Consider the following 24716-nt stretch of genomic DNA (forward strand, 5'->3'; position numbering starts at 1 on the left):
CAATTTTGTTGAGGTTCATTTTAAAGTTTATCGACAGAATCCAGAAGCACCCTTCCGAAAAATCAATTTTGCCATGAAACTATAAGAGTTAGGAAAAAAGTGAATGTACACTTTTTGTCAATAACAAACTGTTCTATCTAAAAACAGCATCATTTTTTATTTTCAGTAGGGCCGTATTAATTTTTTTATAATTTAACGAGTCTGAGTCCCCATAACTCCGCCACTGGTTGCTTGCGGGAGTTCTACTTCTATGGAAAAATTCCTTCTTCATTTAGAAGTTATTTAAAAAACTCGAATTCTTTTAAAAATCCTTTAACGTCCTATATTTCGAAAATGAAGCGTCTCTGGGAGAAAATTTATCCTTGATTTTTTTTCTTATTTTTTTACGAGGAATATCTCAAAGTTTGTCGACTTAATCCTGAAACACCCTGTAAAGAGATCTACCTTTTAGTTTAATTTATTTGTCATTTATGAATACCTACATATTTCGTACATTTTTCATAAAAGTTATTTGTCCAAACTGATTTAATTAACACTTTTATTAACATACACATCAAAAGCCTTTTAGTCTCAGCTGAGTGTAGCAAATTATGAGTCATCCCTTTTTTATTGCCCGAAGATAATAAAATATTGACTCCAAAAGCACACATTATCACTATATTCACACCATAAGAAGGTCATCTAACTCATCAATTTAAAATTCACAATTATTCAGAATTAAAAAAAATCATTAACATAAATGTGAAACTTAAGCTGTACCAAAAAAATATATTCATATAACTTCCTGGATTACACCGCCTTAAATTCCACAAAAATTATAACTGAAAAATAATTATTATACAGGGTGTATTTAAATGGAGGGGCACAAATGATACCAGAGATTCCTTGGGTGAAAATAAGTCGATTTAACCTAACATACCTATATCTCAAGTCGCATAATAAAAAAGATACAGGGTGTCAAAATGAAAAATAAAAAATGGTATTTCCTTAATAATTTCTATAATTTTAGTCAGAAATGTTTCAAATTTTCAACAGAGAGATTTTTTACTCATGGGAAAAATAATATAATAATGATTTTTGAGTGTCGAGTACGAGGCGCCCTCTGCTGGCAACGTTATGCATTAAATATGTAGTAACTTTTTTGTCAACCCCCGTATACAGGTTTTAGTAACAAAATATGAAATATTGGACTTTTTTAACAAAAAAGGTATACTTATTGAAAATGGCTAAAGCCAACAGTTTAGGAGATATTTTTAATTTAATAAATTAGTGTTACGGATTTATACCTCCACGAATACCAAGGTATAAACAGACACCTTTGTTAATAAATTCAGAACGCATTGCCTCACAGTAATTATTAGTTGTGTTCTGTATTTTAAAATTCGACCAAAAGGGGGCGCAGAAATCAACTGAGACAACATTATTTTTCTTGTTTTAAATTTACTTTACTATTTTTGCATACCTATTATTTTAGCGTGTGTGAATACACTTGTTGCATAATTTCTATTTAATTGTTTTTTCGGTGTCTTTATTAAAAAACACATTTTCTTGTGTATGTGAAATTATTTAAACTCTGAGTTAAAGAAATCTCATGAAATAATAGTTCAGCTGAAAAAATATTACAAAATACTTACCTATTTATTGTTAGTTTAATAATAATTATTAGAAAAAGAGCAAAACAACTAACACCAAGAGTCACTATTTAACAGTCAATACCTAGATAATTTAAGAGAAATATGTATTTGGCTGGCAATAAAAAATTTTTTAAATGATATTTTCGAAGTCATTTCCATTTTCCTGCAAGCATAGTCTAATTCTATTATTAAAATTACGGCGAACTGTTGAAAAAATATGTATGTCATTCTTTACTTCGCCAGCTGCTGCAAAAATTCTTTGACGAAGCGTCTCCACACTATCAATAGGGTTGGAATAAACAACATTTTTTAAGTGACCCCATAAAAAATAGTCCATGGGTGTGAGATCCGGTAATCGCGCAGGCAATTTGACTGGTACATCGTTCCCTCGACCTATCGATCTCTCAAGAAAATTTAAATTTAAGCATTGTCTAACAGCTACTAACCATTGCCTAACAACTATGAGCAAGAGCTCCGTCACGTGCGTACCACATGTGTTCACGGATAGCTAGTAGCACATCTTCAAGCAATATTGAGAGTTGCTCATTTAAAAATCTCAAATATTCAGCTCCGCCGAGATGCCGAGGAAGAATAAACAGACCAATAAGATAATCTTCTAGGATTCCTGCCAATACATTTAAATTATGTTGAAATTTGGATGTACAAACTTGGTGAGGATTTTTGTCAGACCATGAGTGAAAATGACGCTTAATCACCAAACAAAATACTGGATAAAATATTTCTGTTTTCCCTTGAAATGTTCATATACCATTGACAAAAATCTATCCTGTTAGGTAAATCCACAGCAGTCAATTCCTGCACAGGTAGATGGTAGGGGTATAAAAGATTATCATTTGCAATTTTCCAAGTCGTAGTATGTGAAACGTTATACTGTGTCGCCAATTTTCTAGTACTAGTTTCAGAATTCTGTTCTTGTAAATTGACAAGGACAACTTCAAGTTCTACATCGTGAATAAGATGTCTTCTGCCAGTACCTTCAGGACGAGGTTGAATGTGTCCGGTTCCTGAAGTTTTTTTTTACCGACGCAAAAGTTTTTCTAGCAGGAACACGACGATTGAGACAACTGGCATGATAAAGTCGTACAGCAGCAGCACAGTTCTTGTAACATTTAAAAAATACTTGCAACATATCGACATACTCGTCATTAGTATACATAATTTGTTATTTTATTCAATTCCAAAACTATTTAATATCTAGGATGCAGGTAAATAGTGACTAAAATCAATTAACACTTTAAACTAATACTTCAAAATTGCAATTTACGATTATTATCAATTGACATTTATCTACTCGATTTTTAAATTTATTTAAGCAACTCGAACCTTGGTATTCGTGGAGGTATAAATCCGTAACACTAATTTATTAAATTAAAAATATCTCCTAAACTGTTGGCTTTAGCCATTTTCAATAAGTATACCTTTTTTGTTAAAAAAAGTCCAATATTTCATATTTTGTTACTAAAAGCTGTATACGGGGGTTGGCAAAAAAGTTACTACGTATTTAATGCATAACGTTGCCAGCAGAGGGCGCCTCGTACTCGACACTCAAAAATCATTATTATATTATTTTTCCCATGAGTAAAAAATCTCTCTGTTGAAAATTTGAAACATTTCTGACTAAAATTATAGAAATTATTAAGGAAATACCATTTTTTATTTTTCATTTTGACACCCTGTATCTTTTTTATTATGCGACTTGAGATATAGGTATGTTAGGTTAAATCGACTTATTTTCACCCAAGGAATCTCTGGTATCATTTGTGCCCCTCCATTTAAATACACCCTGTATACGCGATAAGAACTGGACTTGTGTACACTTTCTACAGATAATGAAAATCTGCCAAACACAAATCTACAATCTCCTTGTTATCAAATTCGATTTAAAAGCAAATCAAAAACAAATGGCAAACAATCCTAATGTTAAAGCGAATAAGCGAATAGTTAAGTTAATAATGATATCGATAATTAAATCACTGGTGATGTAATCAAATCTGGTATGAAGCTTTCAACGATGTGCAAAAAAGCATCCCATAATTTATTTTCATTCATAATAATTTATTATGACAATAATAATTATAAACTTTCACCTTCATCTCTAATAGTTTCGGTATTCCTTTTATTTTAATTAATCTATGGGAAGCGATTACGTTTATAGACTAGTTTATTTTAGGAACACAGGAAACGCCTTATTATTATTACATAAAATGCAACTTATGTATAATAAATATTATGGATGAGGAGAAAGACATCGCTCATTTCTCAAATCTCAACACTGTAACTACGAGGGTAAATACAATGTCAAAAAGAATTAACTCTTTTAAATTTATTGGATGATATAAGAATATAAAAATATATTTATTTCTCTGCATATAAAAATATATTGTTCTCAGTGTTTATTAAATTTCATTTAACGATGGTAGAAAACGAAAGTTAAAATATATTCCTTCTGTTGCTCAAAAAGTTGGTAGTCACATGTGATTAAGTCTGCAGTGTATGCCACCTTACAGATAATCAGGAGACATTGATTTATTCGAATTTGTTTTGTGGTAAATGCAAGATCTATGTATTACGGATAGTAATGGATATCGGATTTGTTTGACTTTTATAAACAACATTAACGATTTTTAGTTCACAAGTGTTGATAGCGCGAATATTGTTGCCCTTTCTACAATGTCCAAAAGTTTCCTTGCCGACACTTCGCTGCTGAGCTCCTTGGGATAGGGTTTTGTCAGGAGCGTCATTCTACTACGTACAAATCTTGGACACTCGTCCAGGATATGCAAGATTATCTACAAGCCTTCGCTTGTATAGATATTTCCTAAAGTGACAGTGTCCCGTTATAAGTCCCGTCATTTTCTTGAGCCGATTTAAATGCTAGCGTATTTCTGTTGAAACTAGAATTTATGTTATACATTTTCTATAATTTTGCCTCAGTTCTGAATAAAGATTTAAATTCGAAATGTTATTGTAAACGTATTGTAAGTAATTGCAGTAAATTGACACTGAATTAAGTTTATTAAGAAAATAATTACTTCTCAATTTACTTCCTCAGGCAATCTGAAGTTTATATATACATTTTTTTTTACTTCACACATTGGTGAGAAACTGCAAGTTAAAACTGGACAATAAACAATAACACGTTTTCAGTGACAACCCTGATATATGGTGGAGCCTGTTCCTGCTAAAAAAGTCTACTTAGCATGCAAATGTAAGGCGATGATAAATATTTTGCAAGAAGCTCGGTCATTGCCTGATGTGTTCCGCCCAAACAGATTGCGGTACTGATTACATTTTTATGAGGTGATGTTATAATTCTTAACCGTAACGTAACTGTTGCCTTTACAAGTCGATGTAGAGAAATAAATAATGGAGCTATTTGTTTCGAATGCTACAACCGCATTCCGAAAATTGGACAGAGGAAGATTAAACGAATCAAGAAAGGAAACATAATGACGAAGACTTATTTTCTCGAAATTACGTAATAGTTTCCATCCAGTTATAAAATTAAATATAAGGTGTTTGTTTTAAAAATTATTAATTTTATTATTAGTTTTATATAATGCAATAATTCAGATAATTGCTGTCCTATTATTACCCTTGCAGGTGTTTTTTTAAGTGGTACCGTTTGTCAAGGCTGATAACAGGACAGCAAGAAAACAGGATATTTCTTTCAATTATTGCATTTATTCTTTTTTCTGTATAAATTATATTTACATTAGACATATTATTTTTAATTCTTATTTTGGATAACTATTCATTAGTAGCTGTTTACTAGGTATTGCTGTATGTAATCCCATAGAGTAGTTGTTTCCCGCAATATTAGCATTTAGGAATATTGTCTGTGAGGTTAGATATCTTTCGCATAAATAGATTTCTGGTATCGCATAACATTGGTTGACATCATTTGATAATATTTTATAATATACCGAAGATTAATACCTTTAAAATGGAGTAAAAAAGGTGTTTCATTAAAAATGGGACTCAAAGTCATTGGGAGTTTCACAAAACATTTTCAATCTATATCAAAGTGATGTTCTTCTGAATCTTCCTTCTTCAGAAATAGGTTAACAATAAACACGATTCCCAGTAGATTATTTATAAAGCTCAGTATCCTATCAGTATAAGTGTATAAGGGTTCATATGGGAATGCGTCAAAGTAAAATACATTACTTTAGTATATTGTCCTAGTTAATCTTGCAATCTAGCAATGAAGCAATAACTTTTAATAGCGTTTCTCTCTTGGTTTTTCAGATAATATTATTTGTTTAAGTCAATAATAAACAGAAAAATCATAAAACATAGGAACTAATATATGTTAGTAATTATTAATTCAGCTAGCAAAAAATAAAATAGTGAATCATCTCATAAAATATTGGTGTACATATTCCTCTAATCCATAGGTACAAAATATCGGACAAAAATGTGAGAAATGTGAGTACAAATATGCTAGAAACAATTGTTTGATGATTGCCTGAAATATTCGTACTTATTTCTCGGTTACATTGTTTGGTTTACACCTAATTTATACCTGTATATTTATAGTACGCGCAATGAGAAAATTTTCCTGAAGCTGAACCTGTCCACCAAAAATTCCTTAATTGTTTCTGTTAATGCTTATGTTATTGTTTAAAACTCGAATTTCTTTCAATTAATTAATTAATTAATTAATTCAAATACGTATTATATAATTTATAGTTAAAACATACTGGACATGTAATGTTATATTATTTAATTACCTGTGAAATATGTGCACTAAACACATTTATTTCTACCAACGGTTCCGTTATGCAACAGTTTCATGTATTGCATTCAAATCGTTGTTGGTGACACATTTGAATTGATCATTGGCTTGATCATTTGAATTTCAATACAAACATTTTTAGGTATGGCTTCTCTAATGCTCCCCCTTGGTTGTATATTCAAATCCGTTCAATGGAAAGCTACCTGACAAGTGTAAATCATCAAGTGTCTAACTCCAGATATCACCGTGCTGCTATGATTAATAAGATTATAACACGTATATCTAGTAGCTGAAATAAACAAACACAGGCAGTGTTCTATATTTGGCAAATAATTTACATCAGAAAAGTTATCTAACTATTTATATAATCTGTAGCTAGTTACAAATCTGTGTTTATTTTTAAAGGTATATTACACTCATTCATAACTACGTAGAATAAAGACATTTTAGTAGAACTCTTTGTACCGTGAATTAGAGTTTCATTAATTCTGATTAAAAATAATTTATAATTGTTCAGTAACAAATTACATTGCCATATACGCATATACATTATCCATACATAATGCTTGAAACAAATGCTGCATTGTTTTTTATAATATCTGACGACACCAACTGTAAAAATCAAATTAAGCAGCTTATTCGCACATTTCTTTTATTTAAAATAGCTTTCTCTACAGAAGAATATAACATTGCGCAAGGCTAATACTCGGGGTAAGACCTTTATTGTCAATAACAAATTTAGGTCCCTTAAAAGAATAATGGATAACATCAGAATCATTCTCTAATATGATGGCCAAATTAGGAACATAAAAGGTTACAGATTTCAATAAAAAAGTATTAAAGAAATATAAGAAGTAGTAGATTATTTGCAGGAGATATTTATTTTTCTACTTGCATACAAATACATCTAAAATAAGATCATTTTGTTTAAATTTTCAAGAAAATTATCGGTTAAATACGGATAATAAAACTATATGTTTACGTCTCTGTTGTGATAATATCTGGTACAAACAAGACTAGTCACAAAAATCAAGAAATAATCTAGTTATAGTAAATAATTGAAAACTGTTAAATCAAAACATCAGTTTGCCATTTATTAAAATCACTCTATTCGAAGATTTGATGATATCCACGTGATCGATGTAACAGAAGAAGCTTATTATACTCTTTTACTATATTTCTAGAAAAAAAATTAACAAAACAAGAAGTGGAGAAGAGAATGGAACAGTTACAATATAATTTATATTCGTACACTATAAAATTACGCAGCATAAAATCTTTGTAGATTAAATAACATTTCATCACCTTTTTACTTTCATTGAAAAATACCACACCCAGAGAAACCACAATTGTGTTAAAGGTTTAAATACAAATGTTAAGGTTATTAACAAAGCCAATAGCTCTTAAAAAATAGATCTAATAAGCAAAAAACAAAATATTGCATAACAAATAAAAAAAAATCGTCATACCAATTTGAAAACGAAATGTCACACTTTAATTGAAGAACGAAAATACTTAAACTTTGACCAAGTTGTATTTGGACATATTCTACGTAGTTTGTCCGCAACAGTCGTAGTTCCAATTGGTCCTTTTGAAAAAGCAGTGAGGTCAGTTTGAATTTCTAAACAATCTGATTTGGACACCATTATTTATTGATGAGAATAAATGCTCACTATTATATTAAAATATACTGCAACCGTTTTAATAACCGAAATATTTACGTTTAATGTATTTGTTACAGATGCAGCTGTAGGAAAGAGGATAGTATTCGAAATACATACGTCTTTCTTCGGTATTATATGTCTCGACTTCTTCAAGATATGTCCTTGACTGTTTGACAAAGCATATAGTTCTCTTGTACCATGGTATGTACCCTCATTCCAGACGTGTTCAATATTACCGTAATGAACTGGAAGAAGTATGTTGGGTTGATCGAGGCAAACTAGTAGTATGGCCGGTAGTGCTAGTGGCCATACTATCGCCATCGGCATCTTATTGAAAACCTCTCGACTTAATAATAAGAAATTAATTGCATTGCACTGAAGCAGGAACTATTATACGTGAACATATTATAGCTACTATCAATAACTTATGACTGCAAGATCAACGAGAAGAAAAATCAAAACTAGATCAGGTATGGCCAACTGTGTTTACAAGTCGACGGGCAAAATTTTGAACAGTTGTAACATCACGTAACTAATATTTTTTTCTTGATTCGATTACTAATTAACATTTACTGATTACATTTAAAAATTGTACAAATTAACGACAATACAATAGACCAAATTTCAGTGGAGTGAATATAAACACATATTATGAAATAACCGAAGTTTCCTTTTTGATTTCATTTTTGCTTTATGGTATTCTACGGAATCATTTCATAAATATGTTTTCGTAGTTAATCTACGGTAAATGATAACAAAACACTGCAAATGCATCACGTCGTCTTGTAGAACTTTTGTAGATTTGTCTCACACAACGAATTTAAAGATATTGTTCTATTACAACAACTTGTGGAAGGTACACAAACCGAACTAGATCATTCCATAAGTTAGAGGTCAGGAAGTGATTTTAGAAATAGTTGATGATGAATTTACGACGAGGCAAATTGCACATCAGTTGAATGTTTCTCACTTCAAAGTGTGGAACAACAGTTTTATCCAAAGATTACCTTACCAGTGTCATATCTTGATAATAAATTTTCAGTAACAATTTGAAATAAGATTGTCAACGCTACTCTCATTGTTTACTGGTGTATAATACTTGTTGTCACTATACAGGGTGTTAAAAAAGAGTGTAAAATATTTCAGCAGGTAATAGTATGAACTAAAATAAGCAGAAAAGTCTTAATAAACATGGGTCCACAAAGTAACGGCTGCGGAGATATGGACCACTATTCGTTTTTCAAACATTATATTTTATTAGGAATAAACCGACAAAGGAAGCTTTTAACAAACAAAAAACAAAGTTACAGAAGATGTTCAAAGTGCCCTCCGTCCATTTCCAAGCAGGCACGACATCTTCGTCTCAACGATATTCGAACTCTTTCGAAAACACCCTCCTTGGTTTGGATTTCTTGACACTTTTGATTAATCCGTAGCTGCAGCTCTTCCAGGCTATTTACAGGAGTACCATACACTAATGTCTTCAAATATCCCCAAACAAAGAAATCTAGAGGGTTCAGATCAGGCGATCTTGGAGGCCATAAAACAGGTCCGGCCCTTCCTACCCATCTATGTGGAAAAGTTTGGTGTAAATGCTCTCTAACGGCCATGGAAAAATGAGCTGGAGCACCATCATGCTGGAACCACATTTGTTGCCTCTGATTCAAAGGAATGTCTTCCAAAAACTCATACAGTGTGTTCTGCAGAAAGTTGAGGTAAGCAGCGCCTGTTAATCGGTTTGGTAAAACAACAGGACCTAGAAACCTGTCACCTACAATACCCATCCAAATGTTTAATGAAAAACGTGCCTGATGTCCAGATTCTATTAGAGCATGAGGATTTTCGTCGGCCCAAATATGCGTATTGTGAAAATTAAACACTCCATTTCTTGTGAACCCGGCCTCATCAGTAAAAAGAATGTTTGCAAGAAAACGAGGGTCTTCAGCATCATGACGTAGAAACCAGCGGCAAAAAACCAAACGTGCTTGATGATCATTTATTGGATTTAAGGCCTGTACTCGTTGCACATGGTATGGATAAAGCAGTTGCTCGTGAAGGATTCTCCAAACAAGAGGACCACTAATTCCTACCTCGGCTGATATTCTCCGCACACTCGTACCTGGATTCTGCTCTACCAGTGCTAGAATTTCTTCTTCTGCTCTAGGAGTGGATACCGACCTTGGTCTTCCGGATAAATGGCACTGTTTGCTCAAGGAACCGGTATCACGCAATCTTTGGTGAATTCTTCCAAACATGCGTTGTGAAGGAATCTGGCGATTTGGATAAGCGTCAACATAAAGACGTCGCGCTTCGGTGGCGTTCCCATTAGCACGACCATACATGAAATGCATGTCTGTTAATTCTGCGTTAGAGTAACCAGCCATAGCGAAAGAAAACTTGTGCACTGAGAACAACTGTCAAATACGTACTGTTTATTTCACTAAACATCAACCAACTATTATAAGAAAATACACAACGTTTTTGCAAAATAAAAAAAGGGGCTAAAAAACATAAAACATTCCATATCTCCGCAACCGTTACTTTGCGGACCCATGTTTATTGAGACTTTTCTGCTTATTTTGGTTCATACTATTACCTCCTTAAATATTTTACACTCTTTTTTTAACACCCTGTATGTTAGTCAAGACAGGTATGTAATTTTTACATGAAGGGGCAGTACCACATTACTGTATATTCTTGCAATTGTTTTCTGTGCGAACATGCAAAACCGTAATAGTACAAAACGTACTCTTAATTGAACACGATTGAATTTCAGACTCCAACATTTGTTTTCCATCTCTACTGCTGAATGCCTTATATATGAAGTTGTAACTTTTTCACTGTCCAAGTGTTTACAGCGATTGTCTAGCCGAACTGTTTATTCAACTAAGTTTATTTCTCACAGACAAACCAAAACGCCCCTCGGGAATGTCTAGCGCATACATAATGATCGTCAAGAATATATCGCGTAAATCTTTTATAGGCAGAATACGTGCGTAGAGTTTCCTAACCGACTGAGTTATGTATAAGCAGATAAAGGAGCGATGTTGACTAAGTTATTGCTTACATATATCGTTGAAGATACAGACAATTATGTGAGACGGGGACGATTGAGGTTTCGTTACAAAAGAAGGAGACGTGACCTACCAAGTTACACAAAAAAGCCCGGCTGACCGCCAAGGAAAACAATGTATAAAGCGAAGAACTTTGTTCGTTACAACTGTTTTCCATTACAAACTTTTGTTGTTAGATCATATTCTGGACCTTTGATATATCGCGTTTGAGGAAGAAGACGTATCGCACTATATAGTTCATAGAAAGTTTCCAAATGTTTTCACTTTATTTTAAATGTGTTTTTCCAAATGTTTTTACTTTACATCACCCTTGACGGAAAGAATAAGTGAAATTAGCCCAATAGAAAGATTTCTAGTTTTCTATTTTTATATTTTACTTTGCCAAGGTTGTGTCATTGCAAAAACATTTTTAAATGTTGATCTTTGTTATGGGTGTTGTTGGAACAAGATTATAAAATATTTTGCAAGATGAAATAGGATTACGTTCCTCACCTCGCACCTGGCGGGATTCGGATTAACGGCACTGATTTCAATACGCCACTACAACAACAGTTATCAACTGACTGAGACAAATGACCACGCGTTCTGCTTCCAACACATTCATCTTGAATGCAGTGTTGAAAATAAAACCACAGATTCTCAATACCTACTGTTATTTTGTGGAAATGCCTTGTATGCATGTGTTTTTGTATAAATAATATAACATTTTTTTAAGTAAATATTAATTAACTGTTTAATATATGTATATTTTTGTTGTTGTTCTTTCCCCGCTGTATCATTAGTTAAGAATTTTTTCTGTGATGGTATCGAAGAACATTTGATTTCGTTGGACAGCATTTTCAGAAGAAGTTTTTGAATTTGTTTGAATCACATTTAAAGTAAAGTAAAAACATGAAAACTAATGACAACATGTATAAGAAAGCGATTGGTCTTCAGGACAAAATCGTGACACACACTGTATACATATGCAAACGCTGAAGTAGGAAGAGGAAATTAGTTAAGTATTACTGACTTCAAGTACATAACTCAACATAACGATCTTTATATTATTCAAAAACACTTTTTATGAATTTTTACACCTAGGTGTTAATTTCGACAGTACTAAATTATTTTTATTACTTAATACTAAATGTATTCTCATAAACTACCTACTAATACGAGTATATTACCCTTTAATACATTTTTTATGAAAATTGTAAGGTTTCTCGTTTAAATGCTGTCTGGTTTAATTATGAATATTTGTATTGCTGTTTTCATTAAAACTGTAAAGCTTTATTATTATATTGTCAATGAATTTACTGTGGGAAACAAAATATAAAATCCAAATAAAGCCACTGTACTACTCATTGTAAGTACTTTAAATATTAAACATTTGTAAATAAAATAAAGCTCTAAATCCATTATAATTTACTGCATTTATTTTCAGTTACTAAATAAAATAATATTTAAATTGGCGTCATTAGTTTTTTTGCATAAAAGTTACATTTGTTATAATACATTAAAATGTCCAAAATATTATAAAAGCATTTAGGTTCTTCGAGGCTATGGTAAATTTTTGAATAGTATTATTTGTATTTTAGAGGTCTTACGAGGTAGTAAATATGAAGTCTATATCTATTTCAAAATTTGAAACTTTCAATACTTTTGTTACCGCAGGTTTTTTGGATCGCTGATTGCGATTCTGAAATCCGAATCCGAAAATTCCTGAATAAAATACGATGGATCCAATATGGCGGATGTAAAAATCGGAAAAGCATTCAAAATTTGAAGATTATGGCTGAAATTTGTTACTCGGTGGTTTTCAAAGTCGCCAGTCACGAATGTAAGGTTTTAATTCGGAAATTTCTTAATTAAAAAACGGCGAACCCATTATGGCGGGTTGAAAAATACCATAGAAATTGGTGTTTACCACTTAAAAAAATGCGTTATGAATTTTTAAAAAATTGAGTTATTTGAGTAAAAATAGGCAAATGTCTAAAAATGGGAAACAAAGAATATAAATTTGATTTCAACACGAAACTACAACAACAGCTCTCAGCTGTCTGAGACAAATGAGCTCGCGTGGAAGGAGGAAATAATTGAAATCTGTAACTCCCTACATCTATGTCAAATTAAATATTTTAATTATTCAATTGTATCTAAATTACATCCCGTATCCATTATTTTATATGTTTACTCGACTGGAGAAAGTTTCAGAATATACGCATTACTAACTTCGTCATTAATATTAATACAAGAATGAAAATTCCTCCGACTACTTAAGCATTTTAAGACATAATTTCTTTATTGTTCTCCGTGAAGAGCAGCAATGACTTTTCCGTCCGATGTGACTTTCATTTTCTTACCATTAAAATACATCCTTATATTAACCAGAAGTCTTTGTTATACATAATAGTTTCCATTTTCTTTTCAACATGATGTTGCGTGTTCTATGAAATATTTCTAACTTCTGGGGAAGTTCTTCATTGTCATAGGTGATCGATCGTGCAAGTTTGACAGCCGGCGAAAACTATGAAATTATTAATGAAATCTCTTAACCCAGGATTCAGATTAACCTCTCAACAATTTATGTACAGCAAGGTGATAAGTGTTAAGAAGAAGAGAGATATGACGAAAATAGTGTGCAATAAACATAAAGTTTTCTATTTTCAATTTTTTGTGCTCCCTCCTTATTCCTTCAATAGCTGAATTTAAATTTCTCCCTTCTTTATCCTTAGTTATTTACTTCTCGTTTCTTTTAATTTTCTCTTTTCTTTCCTCCTTTATTAATCTTTGCGTATTGAAGATTCCTTCAATAGTTTTAGTTGGAAAATTTTATTGTCTCAAGAAGATCCGTCTTTGTAGTTGTCATGATTATTAGAACACAAAGCGAGCGCTAATATTAAATGCTGCTCATTAACAAAGATTTATGGTGTTCTTGAACATGGAATGAAACTGAACCTTTCCATCATTACCGAGGTTTAGTCTGCAATATTTAGATCAAGACACCCGAGCAATCACACTATTACCGTCGTATATTATGCACAAACAACTAGGATAATTACAGGAGTATAATACTACGGGTACTGTTACATGGCTTATAATACTGATTACAATATTAACTCTAGATACAGTTTGACAATATATATTTTATTTCTGATCATAATTATGTACACCTTCTATTGCTTCGCTTTTAAAATTCCACTTGAAGCTATTTCAGTATCTTCATTGCTATAAAATTGGAAAAGAATCGGTATTACAAAGTAGTAATTTGGTCTATCTATTTTATTTTTAAGACTTCTACTCATAACGATACAGGTGCTTGTAAGTTGAGTTCGTAATCTATATCTTCATTTCCAGATCAATCAATACCCCAAAAGTTGAAACGCATGATCCGTTCTAATGTCGAAAAAATAATTTTAAAATAATTCGTTCGTTTATGTAAACAAAAATGTTATGGTCAGTTTGTAAAATTAAAAACTTAAATATCTTATATACAGGGTATTCCAGAATATGTGGGCAATCTCTCGAATGTATACAGGAAACGTTAAAATAACATGACAACTACCCTAAAAATCGATTTCTTTTAGTAACCTTTAAAATACTTTGTCTAATTCAATTATTTTTTAATGCTGTGGACAACAGATAAGACTCCTTAAAAGTTGGCCCATGAAATTAATTTGGCTTATTTGATTTGCCAGGGACGGACCAGCTGTAGCACAATAATGTAAATTTTTTTATACCCTTTACGATAAAGGCACAAAAATAATAAATTTTAATTGATGTTTTAATCAAATCAGCTAAGACATTTTTTTAAATAATCAATGATGACAACAAACTATGTATGTCCAGCAGATATGAAAATATATTAATATAGAAATATTAATTTGTAAAACCAGTTACATTTCAAGAAATTTTATGAAAATACGTAGAGAAAAGAAATACTTATAAATATATATTTATTATACCTACAACATAAAAACTTTATTAATATTAATATGACAAATAAGTACTGTATTTTTCTATATGTATGTTGATTTTATTGATTGCACTGTGCTGAATGGTATAGTAACATCTTTTTCTCTTTATAAAAAAAGTGAAACAGTTACAATCGAGGAATTTTAAGCCAATCAACTTCATTATACCTTAAATAAGGAAGCAATAAATCTTAAAATGGCAACTATGGTCGTAGTAAACTTAATTATTTTCTTCTTCCTACCGGGTATTTCGCAAGTTTTTGCTTGAGATATAGTTCTTATAGAGCCTAATTTAGAAAATCAAGTGTGCCAATTGATGCACCATATAAATGCAAAGCAAATTAGAAAACGATATTTTAGTTGTACACTTACCAAATGGAGTAGTTCTCTCTGGTAGGTACTCTGACGTAGTTAACCTGAAAAATAAAATGGTTTTACGATTGTATAAAAAATATGGGTATTAATAATAATACTAATTTATTTCCTGAGCAAGCAAATCAAGGTTATATTTCCCATGAATTACTGTCGGTATAAAAATGTATATACAAATAATTATTATAAAATAAGTTCATATTATGTAGCTTACAACTAATAAGTCATAACACTATTGGAAATATATTGAAACACTTTGATGTTAATACTTATCTTGGGGAGTATATACCAGTATTAAAAGGTATTTCATTAAAGTTTATTAACAATGGTTCAAAAAAAGATTAGAAAAAAAAATAAATGAAAATGAAAGGAATATAAATTTTAAATAATGTACCTATAATTATTAATTACTCAGTAGATTACATTCTGGTTTTATTGTACATATGTTTGATAAAATCTTTTTTCCAGATGATTTATATTATTATAAAATTATATAACAGAAGCATAAATAGAATAATATAATTATAAATTTCAACCCACTCCACTATTCCGTACTGAAGATCCAAAATTTAATTTGTTATTACGTTGGTTTTGTACTTTATGTTTAGTTGCTTCTTTTACTTCCCAATTTTTTAAGTAAGCTACGTTACTTTGGTTGCATATTATCATTTTAAATAGAATTTTTTTATATCTACATTTCGTTCAATATATTTTTATTTTAATGAGTAGAGAGTTACATAATAAATTAGAATAATATTGAATGGACTTATTATTATTCGTTAAGTATTAGTTATACTAGAGATAATATCTTTTCAGTGACATTAGTCTTATATTGTCATATTATATTGTATTGATCACCATAAGAATGACGCCTCCTTAGATCTCTATTTTGAGAACAGGTAATCGATTTCTTCGACGAATCAGTTTTCTAATCTCTCAAGATTGTCTGAATCAGACTTAGACTGCTATCATTGTTGGATTAGCATAATATGATTAGTTAATGTTACTTCTTTAACTGGCAGTGAAAAGTTCAGCTCATATTCCATATGTTGCTGAAATTCCTTTGGAAACTGCGCTTTATTACAAAGTGTACAAAATATTTTAAATTTTAAGATATGATCCTCTCAGTTTCTTTTTTTTGTATGTAAAATACATATATTTTTATTTAAATTATTATAAATAAAAAGACACTTTCTCCCACAACAACTAAATTACATTACTACAAAAAGTTTTGTAGATTTGAAAATGTGTCATTAAAAAGCATATTTTAATAAAAAAACTAAAATCGTTAATATATTAATAAATTTATAAAATTCCATTTAAATTTCACTATTTTTTCTACTATTACGACAGCAAATTGGCATGGAAAAGTGAACACAATGTTAACATAGCGCATATTTTGCAATAAAATATATATTTTGGAATATAAAAAAACAGATAAATAAATTAATTTTGTTAATATATGTTGCATTAATAGCATTAGCATTATGCATTAAAAAAATATTGTGTTTTGCTATTCCTGGTATTAAAAATAATATATCCTAATTTTAAATGACTTCTAAAGTGACGGACTTTTTTCGTAACAGCAATTTTTAAACCTGTTAGGTTAATAGCTTTGAACTTAAATTCGGGCCCAAGTTTTTATGTTACCGAGAAAAGAGATTGTAGCAGTAAAAATTTCTCTAATAAATAATAAATGACGTGTTACCGTGTCTTGATAAGAGTAAAATAAAGTGAACAGTAAATAAATAAAAACATAAAACATGTACAGGGTGTCCCAAAAATAACTCAGAATTTGAACTGTGCTCCATTTTTTCCGAAGAGTTAGTAGACAAAATGGAGACCAATACGACGGATGTGATAGTGAAGATTGTGAAAATTCATTATCAGTAGGAAGAGTGTATAGCTGAGGCTGTGCGCAAATTACGTGGAATTTGCGGTAGAAAAAACGTCCCGAATAAAACGACTATGAAAAGATTAGTTACCAAATTTAGACAAATAGGTTCAGTTGCAATTAACAAAAAAACAGGCTCGTACTTTTTTTAACAAAAGGCTTACATCTGTATCTATTCAAGATTCAGCTAGCCCAGGCATCGAAACCAGACGATCACTCAATGCGCCGAAAATTCGTTGATTAGATGTTGGAGAATCTACAGGTGGACGGTTTTCAGCGATGAGGCATATTTCCATCTTAGTTGGTATGTGAAGAAGCAAAATTGTCGAACGACTACTGTATATTCAAAGAGTGACTGTGTGGTGTGGATTTTACGCTGGTGGGGTAAATAGTCCATTCTTTTTTGAAAATGGGGCTGGATACGTGACTGCCAATGGAGAACGATGTCGATAGATGCTACCAATTTGTTGCGGCTTCATTTTGATGGCATGAATTTGGATGTGGTTCCAGCAGCATGGTGGTGCCACCTGCCATATGACACATGAAACTGTCCACTTGTTAGGGTAGAAATTTAATGGACAACTCATCTCATGTAACAGTAAAATGGTAAAGTGACTTGGACACCAAATCATGCGATCAAATTAATACCAATCCTCAATTAAAGGCAGAAATTCGAAGAGTTATTCTCAAAATTCAGCCACAGGTATGGAAAAGCGTGATACAAAGTTTTCTTAAAAGAAGTCGAATATGCCAAATGAGTCGCAGAGGATATCTGTCTGTGTTGACAACTTTTTAATTAACAAAATCTTTTTCCTCATGTGAAATCGTGTGTTTCTTTTAGGACACCATTTATATATTCATAAGCAGCGATGGAGAATTATCATCTATCTTTAAACAACAATTAAAAACTCCTACTTCTCACATATGCAGGATTATTATAGAATATATGTATACAAATATATAGGAAAGAGATTTTGTTCTTGCGTTTTTGTTTGTTTTAAGTTAATTGAAGTTAATATTTGTGATACTCTCGTACAAATGGTGTTTAGATAAGTGCTTAAAATAACCACACATAAACATTTTGAGATATTTACACAAACTTGAGAAGCCAAGAACAGATAAAACCTCTCTCCTACCAAATTTGTTTTTGTTTGCTGTGAAGATTTATCTTACAGCCATACATTTAAAGTGTTGCTATGCCCTACATAGTAAAAAGCACAGTCCATTATATGCGAAAAAACGCACTGACCTATTACAATATAGAAATCGGTTATCGATTCATCATAAAATTTATCACTTAATATTTATGGGGCTTGCAGTGTATGGGTCTGGAATAGCTAACCGCTGACCTACATATAAAACTCGAGATGTAGTATCTGTTCCGTATGAAGAGAAAGGTACGTGTTAAAATGATCAGACACCTTTGAGATAGTTGCTGGAGATTGAGATAAATCGTCGGCAAAGCGCGAATAAGATCCGTAAAGGAGCTCCAAGAATCAGTCTGATGAATTGATGGAATATCAAAGAGTCGTTAGACCCTGGTAAGCCGGAACTCGATTGATAAGAAATGTGTAGTATATTTATAAAGCGTTCGCGCGTCTCGAGGCACCGCGACGCTGGAACGAAGGGCCGGAATCAGCCAAATATTCAATTTCGCATAATGTTGGTATGCAAATTGATTGGTTACATTTTACGTTTTAGACATATATCGTCTCTTTATAATTTTTATTAACATGAAAGCATGGGAAAATAAATAAAGAATCTTCGCTAATAAGTTTTAATTATACCATTGCGCTTAAAGTGTTTTTTTTTAGAGTCACCTGCATAATATGGAATTTAGTGTCAATGTATTTAATTATGTTACATAATAAAGATATTAGGAAAATTTAGAGATGATTTTGATTAGAGGTTAGACACGAAATGGTAAAATAATGTGGTTATTAACACTAATGCATCACATAAATTAAAATTGTGTTATTAATGAAATGTCATATTTGGTTATATAATTTTTTATCTATAATTGGAACATAAGAGAAGGTATGTCTAATTATTAATATTTACAGAACATTTGTGTTGTTGTTATTAAATAAAAATATATTATTTTTTACTGCTATAGTTAAAATTTTTTCGTTCTGTGTAATCATCACAAGATATAAAATATATCTCGTTTCGTTTATGGTGTATAACCATATACCATAGAAAAAAAATATTGGAACACATACATACTAAAGTATGCATCTATTTTCTGTTGATAAAAGTATTATGCAAAATTAAAAACAGGTAACAAGACTTGTTATGAAGACCATTATTTACTTAAATATTAACAACAAACTACGAGAAGATTATATCTTCTTCACTACTGAGGCTTGGATAAACTGCCTTTTCTTCTACCTTCGCAACATTTTAAACTCACTATTTCTTTCCTAAAGCTATACCATTCTGAAACCAACACTAAATTCAAATCCAAATACTCCTTCTGGGAAACCTATATCTAATCACGATTATGTACATATTGCTTCGCTTTTAAAATTCCAGTTGAAGTTATTTCATTTATTTTTGTACCTTCTCATAAAGGCTCAATTTCGTATTGTGAAGGAATATTGTGGTAGTATCAGGTTTTAATTTAGTCTTTCTATTTTATTCTTAATATTGCTACATGTGCTTCTAAATTCGTTGATATTGTAGTCTAAATATCCATTTGTCAGATCAAAGTGCCCTAAAAATTGAAACAGACAATCTGATTTAATGCACAACAAATGTTTGGAGAAGAATTATTCATCTTTTTCCTTTTAACAAAAATGTAATGGTACATTTGCAAAATTAGAAATTTTAAAATTATGTATGGAATCGGACATGAAGAGCATTAGTTAATTTAAAAATAAAGTAACTGGGAGAAAATTGCACCTACCTATCCTATCTTCACAGTGATTTGGACTAACTGTTCGTTTTATTACCTCCGTCTAAATGTTCTGATTTTGTTAATTTAATATTTGTCCAGTTTAATTGAAATGTCATGAACAAATTGAACAAATTTTGATAAGCAAATAATTTTAATAGAATCTCATCTGTAGAGAAAGTAAAACAATGTTGTATAATGCACATAAACGACTCCAGTTCTGAATGTAAATAAAATGATGATTCGTAACTATGGAAAGAAGTTTCTTGATTATAAAAGCTTTGGAAAATAGTGCACGAGAAAATGTAATAGGTCTTAGAGTTATTTGGACCTATGTAGAGATGCACTCCTAGGTTGTAAATTGTAGATTTATTTTTGTATATCGGAAACATATTCTTTCCTCTGTGATCAGTCGAGGTCTATTGTGAATTTCAATAATCCTAGAATTCCTCATATAACTTTACCTCACAAGGCCTTCACTAACTTCCGGTTATTCTCTTCCGAATAGTGGATGGCTTAACATGGCATGTAATTTCCTCTTGCTCCTCATATCTACACCTATGCTGTCCAAATGTTTTCTATGGTTGCAATATCCTATTTGTAGTCCTACTGCTATTCGTATTGATCTACTACTTGAGTTCAGTGGGTACTTTGCTAACTGCTTCTATGGTATTTTCTTGGTTTTCTATCCTGAGCTTACTTCACATCAATTTTGGGCCTTCGTTTTATGAGTGAGCTAGCAATGCCCCAGGAGGTTCGACTCTTTGTAGGGATATGACTCTCCCTGGCTAATATGAAGGCAAGTACCATCTTGCTCAAAACTTGAGTAAATTATTTACATCAAACCAAACAATACTGTTTAATGACATAGGTAGCCCTTTCTCTCTCTGTCTCTCACTTTTGGTTTTTGAGACATCGGCCTGGGGATTTCTAAATGGAACACCCTGTATATTAAAAGGTGTAGTAAAATTAGTATCTAGGAAGTATCGGCGTTTATATTTCATCACCAATGGTCTCGAAAATTAAATTGATTCCGTTATTTCTGCTATCCAATTGGACATGTCTGATTTTCTGGGAAACGGTCCCACATAAATCAAAGTTTATTTCATTTTATTTCCAAGACTCCGGCTCTGGCCCGGATCGATAACCAGAGGACGCGTGTATGATATACAGGCTACGCAGGGCACATGTGGCTTGGAAATGGAGGATATAAATGATGTGTCGGCCTTACTTCCGTCTGTTACAGCTCACGCAGCTCATAACGCCCATTGACCAACTAAACCCTTGTTACGTGCCACCGACTAAGCGACGGCGCTGTTTTGCAACTATGACATACTACAGATGGCCATTTGCCGCCCGTAAAGAACACCGAAATTAATGTAAAATGCGGCAAAACACTATTATGAATTAAAATGACAAATTGGGACTTGCGAACGCGCGCTAGCTGAGAATGCCGCCCCCGCCTTGCGAGCTTTACTAGTTTAATTACGGATTGTTCGCCGGTTTCCTAATTAACGCGTGTGTTGTTCATAAAGGGGCCTGTAAGTTGGAAAGGGATTCGTTTCAAGACGATAAAATTTCATCACGTACAATGCTTGTGAGGTTTTGCGAGGCCGCGTCTAAGGACTTATATTTCCACCTTTAAGTTTAAATAAAACAGGTAGAGTTAAAATAAATATTATCTTGCATCCTCCGTTTTTCCTGAATACAGCTTTTTGACAAATGATATTGTGGGAAACATTCGGAATTACACCCACAATATCTAGTAAGCAGTCATCAGTAAAACCACCAAATATACAGGGTGATTCAGAAGTTATCCAAAAAAAAATTCTGGATGTACAGGGGACCCTTACAAATACAATTTTGTAAAGAAAAAATCAAAAAGGGTAGTTCGAAAATGATTTAAAAATACATGTCTGCACGGCACTGGAAACTGGTCCACTGTAAAACCTGATCTCGCACAATGCGACCGGTATGGCGGCGTGATAAAAACGGACAAAAACTTTCGCAAGCAAAGAAATATGTATACAGAATTTTATCGCACCTATTTTATATCGGCAAATTCAAATGCTTTTGCCTTTATTACTTATTAATAAAATTAATTTGTGTTTTTAAATAATAAAATCATTTGACATACCCGATGCTGCAACAGCAATTGTTCAAAATTTTATCCACTCACTTGTAAACATATTTGGGTCCGTCTTACTCACTTTCTACGAACTAACACAAATGATGTCTTGTTTCATCATAACACAAACGCTTCACCATAAATTAAAACGATATCCATCAACTCCGAGTACACGCAAACCATTTTTGACACTTACTACCCATTTTTGACACCAACTACTAAAAACGTATTATAAAAAACACAGATAACAGGTAAATATCGCAACGACGATTGCAAAATCCGAATTCAGTATTCGGAGTCGATGAGGCCACGTGGCGAATGATGCTAGAGACTACAGTTGTCCAGCTATGTAGTGGTTTAATGTGCTATAACTTCAATAATTTTTTTCTCAGAAACTATAAGGATTTTACAAAATTTTTTTTTTACAATATTGACTCCATTTCTCATGCCGCATCTATTCCCAAATTTTTTTGGATAAGTTGTGAATCACCCTGTATACCAGTTTCAAATTTATTATTCGCTATGGACAGATGAATGATGTAACAATTTTGATGTCCGTCAAAATAAGTATAAGTATACTCTTATATGTTTTTAATTAAAACGAAATATTCCTTTATTAACCCATGTCCTATATTTAACAAGTCTACATATGAAATCTCCTGCTTTCTCCTTGTATGCTCCATTTTATGAGCATGCTTCAACAGCAGTATATATCCGTGGAGAAATTATTACAGAAATATTCAAGGTACCTACAGAATAGGTACCTCTGAGAATAATACCCAATCTATTTGGGTCGTGCTTATAGGGAACAATCAGATCGAAACAACTGTGGATGCAGCTACTCTACTTTTTGATAATAAATGTAACAGATTATATAAAATATAATTCGTATTCAGTAGGAGTTAGTTCTTCTATACTGTTGTACTACTGTATATTGTTTTTATCTCAGAAAAGTATTGTGTAAGTGACTACTTACACAGGCTATTAGATAAATTGAAAAAAAAATGAGTACATTTTAAAATTTTTCTTTCAAATTTGAGGGATGGAAATAAGTTTTAATTCTAAACAATTTTTCTCAATAAAATTTTTTCAATTTCATTTCATTCATTTTATACAGAAAAGTATTTTACCTTACATTTTACAAAAAAAAATTCATTTGTCATTAACGCCAACGATTAAGACGGACACCCTGTATATGTTAAACTTTGGAAAATAGTTAATCTTTTATATATTCTTGCATCCATATACTTATACTTTAACATGATTTTTTTTTTCATAAAATAGAAAATTAAAGTTTTCTCTCTTTTCAAATCCATCCGTTGACACAATGTTTAATTAAAACATAATTTCCGTTTTTCTTTTAGATTTTCTTCGACTATAATGCTTGTTTATACTTATCCGATGATGATCAAGTGTGAATTTTGAAATTTATTGTTAGATTGATACAACGAAATGTATTTTTACTGATCTTCGAAGAAGAATATTTCCAATAAATATAAATAGCATTTTGAAGAAGAAATATATTATTAGACAAGAGGTATTAGTCAGATTTTATTTTTTCTCGGTCGGTCTAGAGCGTTTTGTTTCTTTAATGTCTGCGGTTTTTGGTTCAAGTCACGTACTCTGAGCTGTCTTACCTGGTAGACCACGATGTTACATCAATTGTTAAAGAGTATCCTATTTCACTTTGATCACGTACCTACTTATAAATATTTTGTATATTTTTGTATATCTGTTCTTAAAATCAAACACATACCATATTAAATTTTCTCAGCACAACTTTAAAGGTTAGTCTAAATAAGTAAATTATTGACAGAAGAATGACTAAGGTAATATCTTGAAAGATGATATGACGTGGTGCATGCTTCAGAATATTTTACTTTCAAATTTTGCCATCTGACCGGATGCTATACTTTTCTGAATTTTCTACCTACATCTTTCATATCTTTAGTGGATATCCTTTCAGCGTTGTAAAGAAACTCCAATAGGATCTGTTCGCCAAAGCAAAATTGCAATAATTGCAGAGTTCCTGGGGATTTATGAAACTCTCAGTCTGGAAAAGTCTTCAAAATAATGAGCAAAGTAGTGCCGTCCGGACACAGCTCTAGAGTATACGACACATTATGTCAAGGGCGAGATATATGACGAACAAGAAAGGTTTTCTTATATTAAGAGTGTCATTCGCACCATAAGAGTTGTATTACTTTTATATGAGGGCCGCAATTTCCAGTCGACGTTGGGAGAGTTAATATAACGGAAAGTTACAAACAGCCAGGCAGTGTCCTCGACAGCCACTTATTGATGGCACTCGTAATGAAATACAAGACCAGAGACGT

At 31.8% G+C, this 24716-nt stretch overlaps 1 protein-coding gene across 1 annotated transcript in view; it reads right to left on the minus strand.

Moving 5' to 3' along the window:
• LOC108906690 overlaps window positions 1-24716 on the minus strand; it is a gene marked incomplete at its 3' end in the record, with an annotated part of 175344 nt that overhangs the window by 115408 nt on the left and 35220 nt on the right. The window contains exon 3 of the mRNA XM_018710023.1: window positions 15463-15506. Coding sequence (XP_018565539.1) covers window positions 15463-15506 — 44 coding nt within the window. The remainder of the gene's footprint in view (window positions 1-15462; window positions 15507-24716) is intronic.

The sequence above is a fragment of the Anoplophora glabripennis genome, unplaced genomic scaffold, assembly GCF_000390285.2.
Source record: "Anoplophora glabripennis isolate ALB-LARVAE unplaced genomic scaffold, Agla_2.0 scaffold64, whole genome shotgun sequence".
In the NCBI taxonomy this organism is placed as follows: Eukaryota; Metazoa; Arthropoda; class Insecta; order Coleoptera; family Cerambycidae; genus Anoplophora; species Anoplophora glabripennis.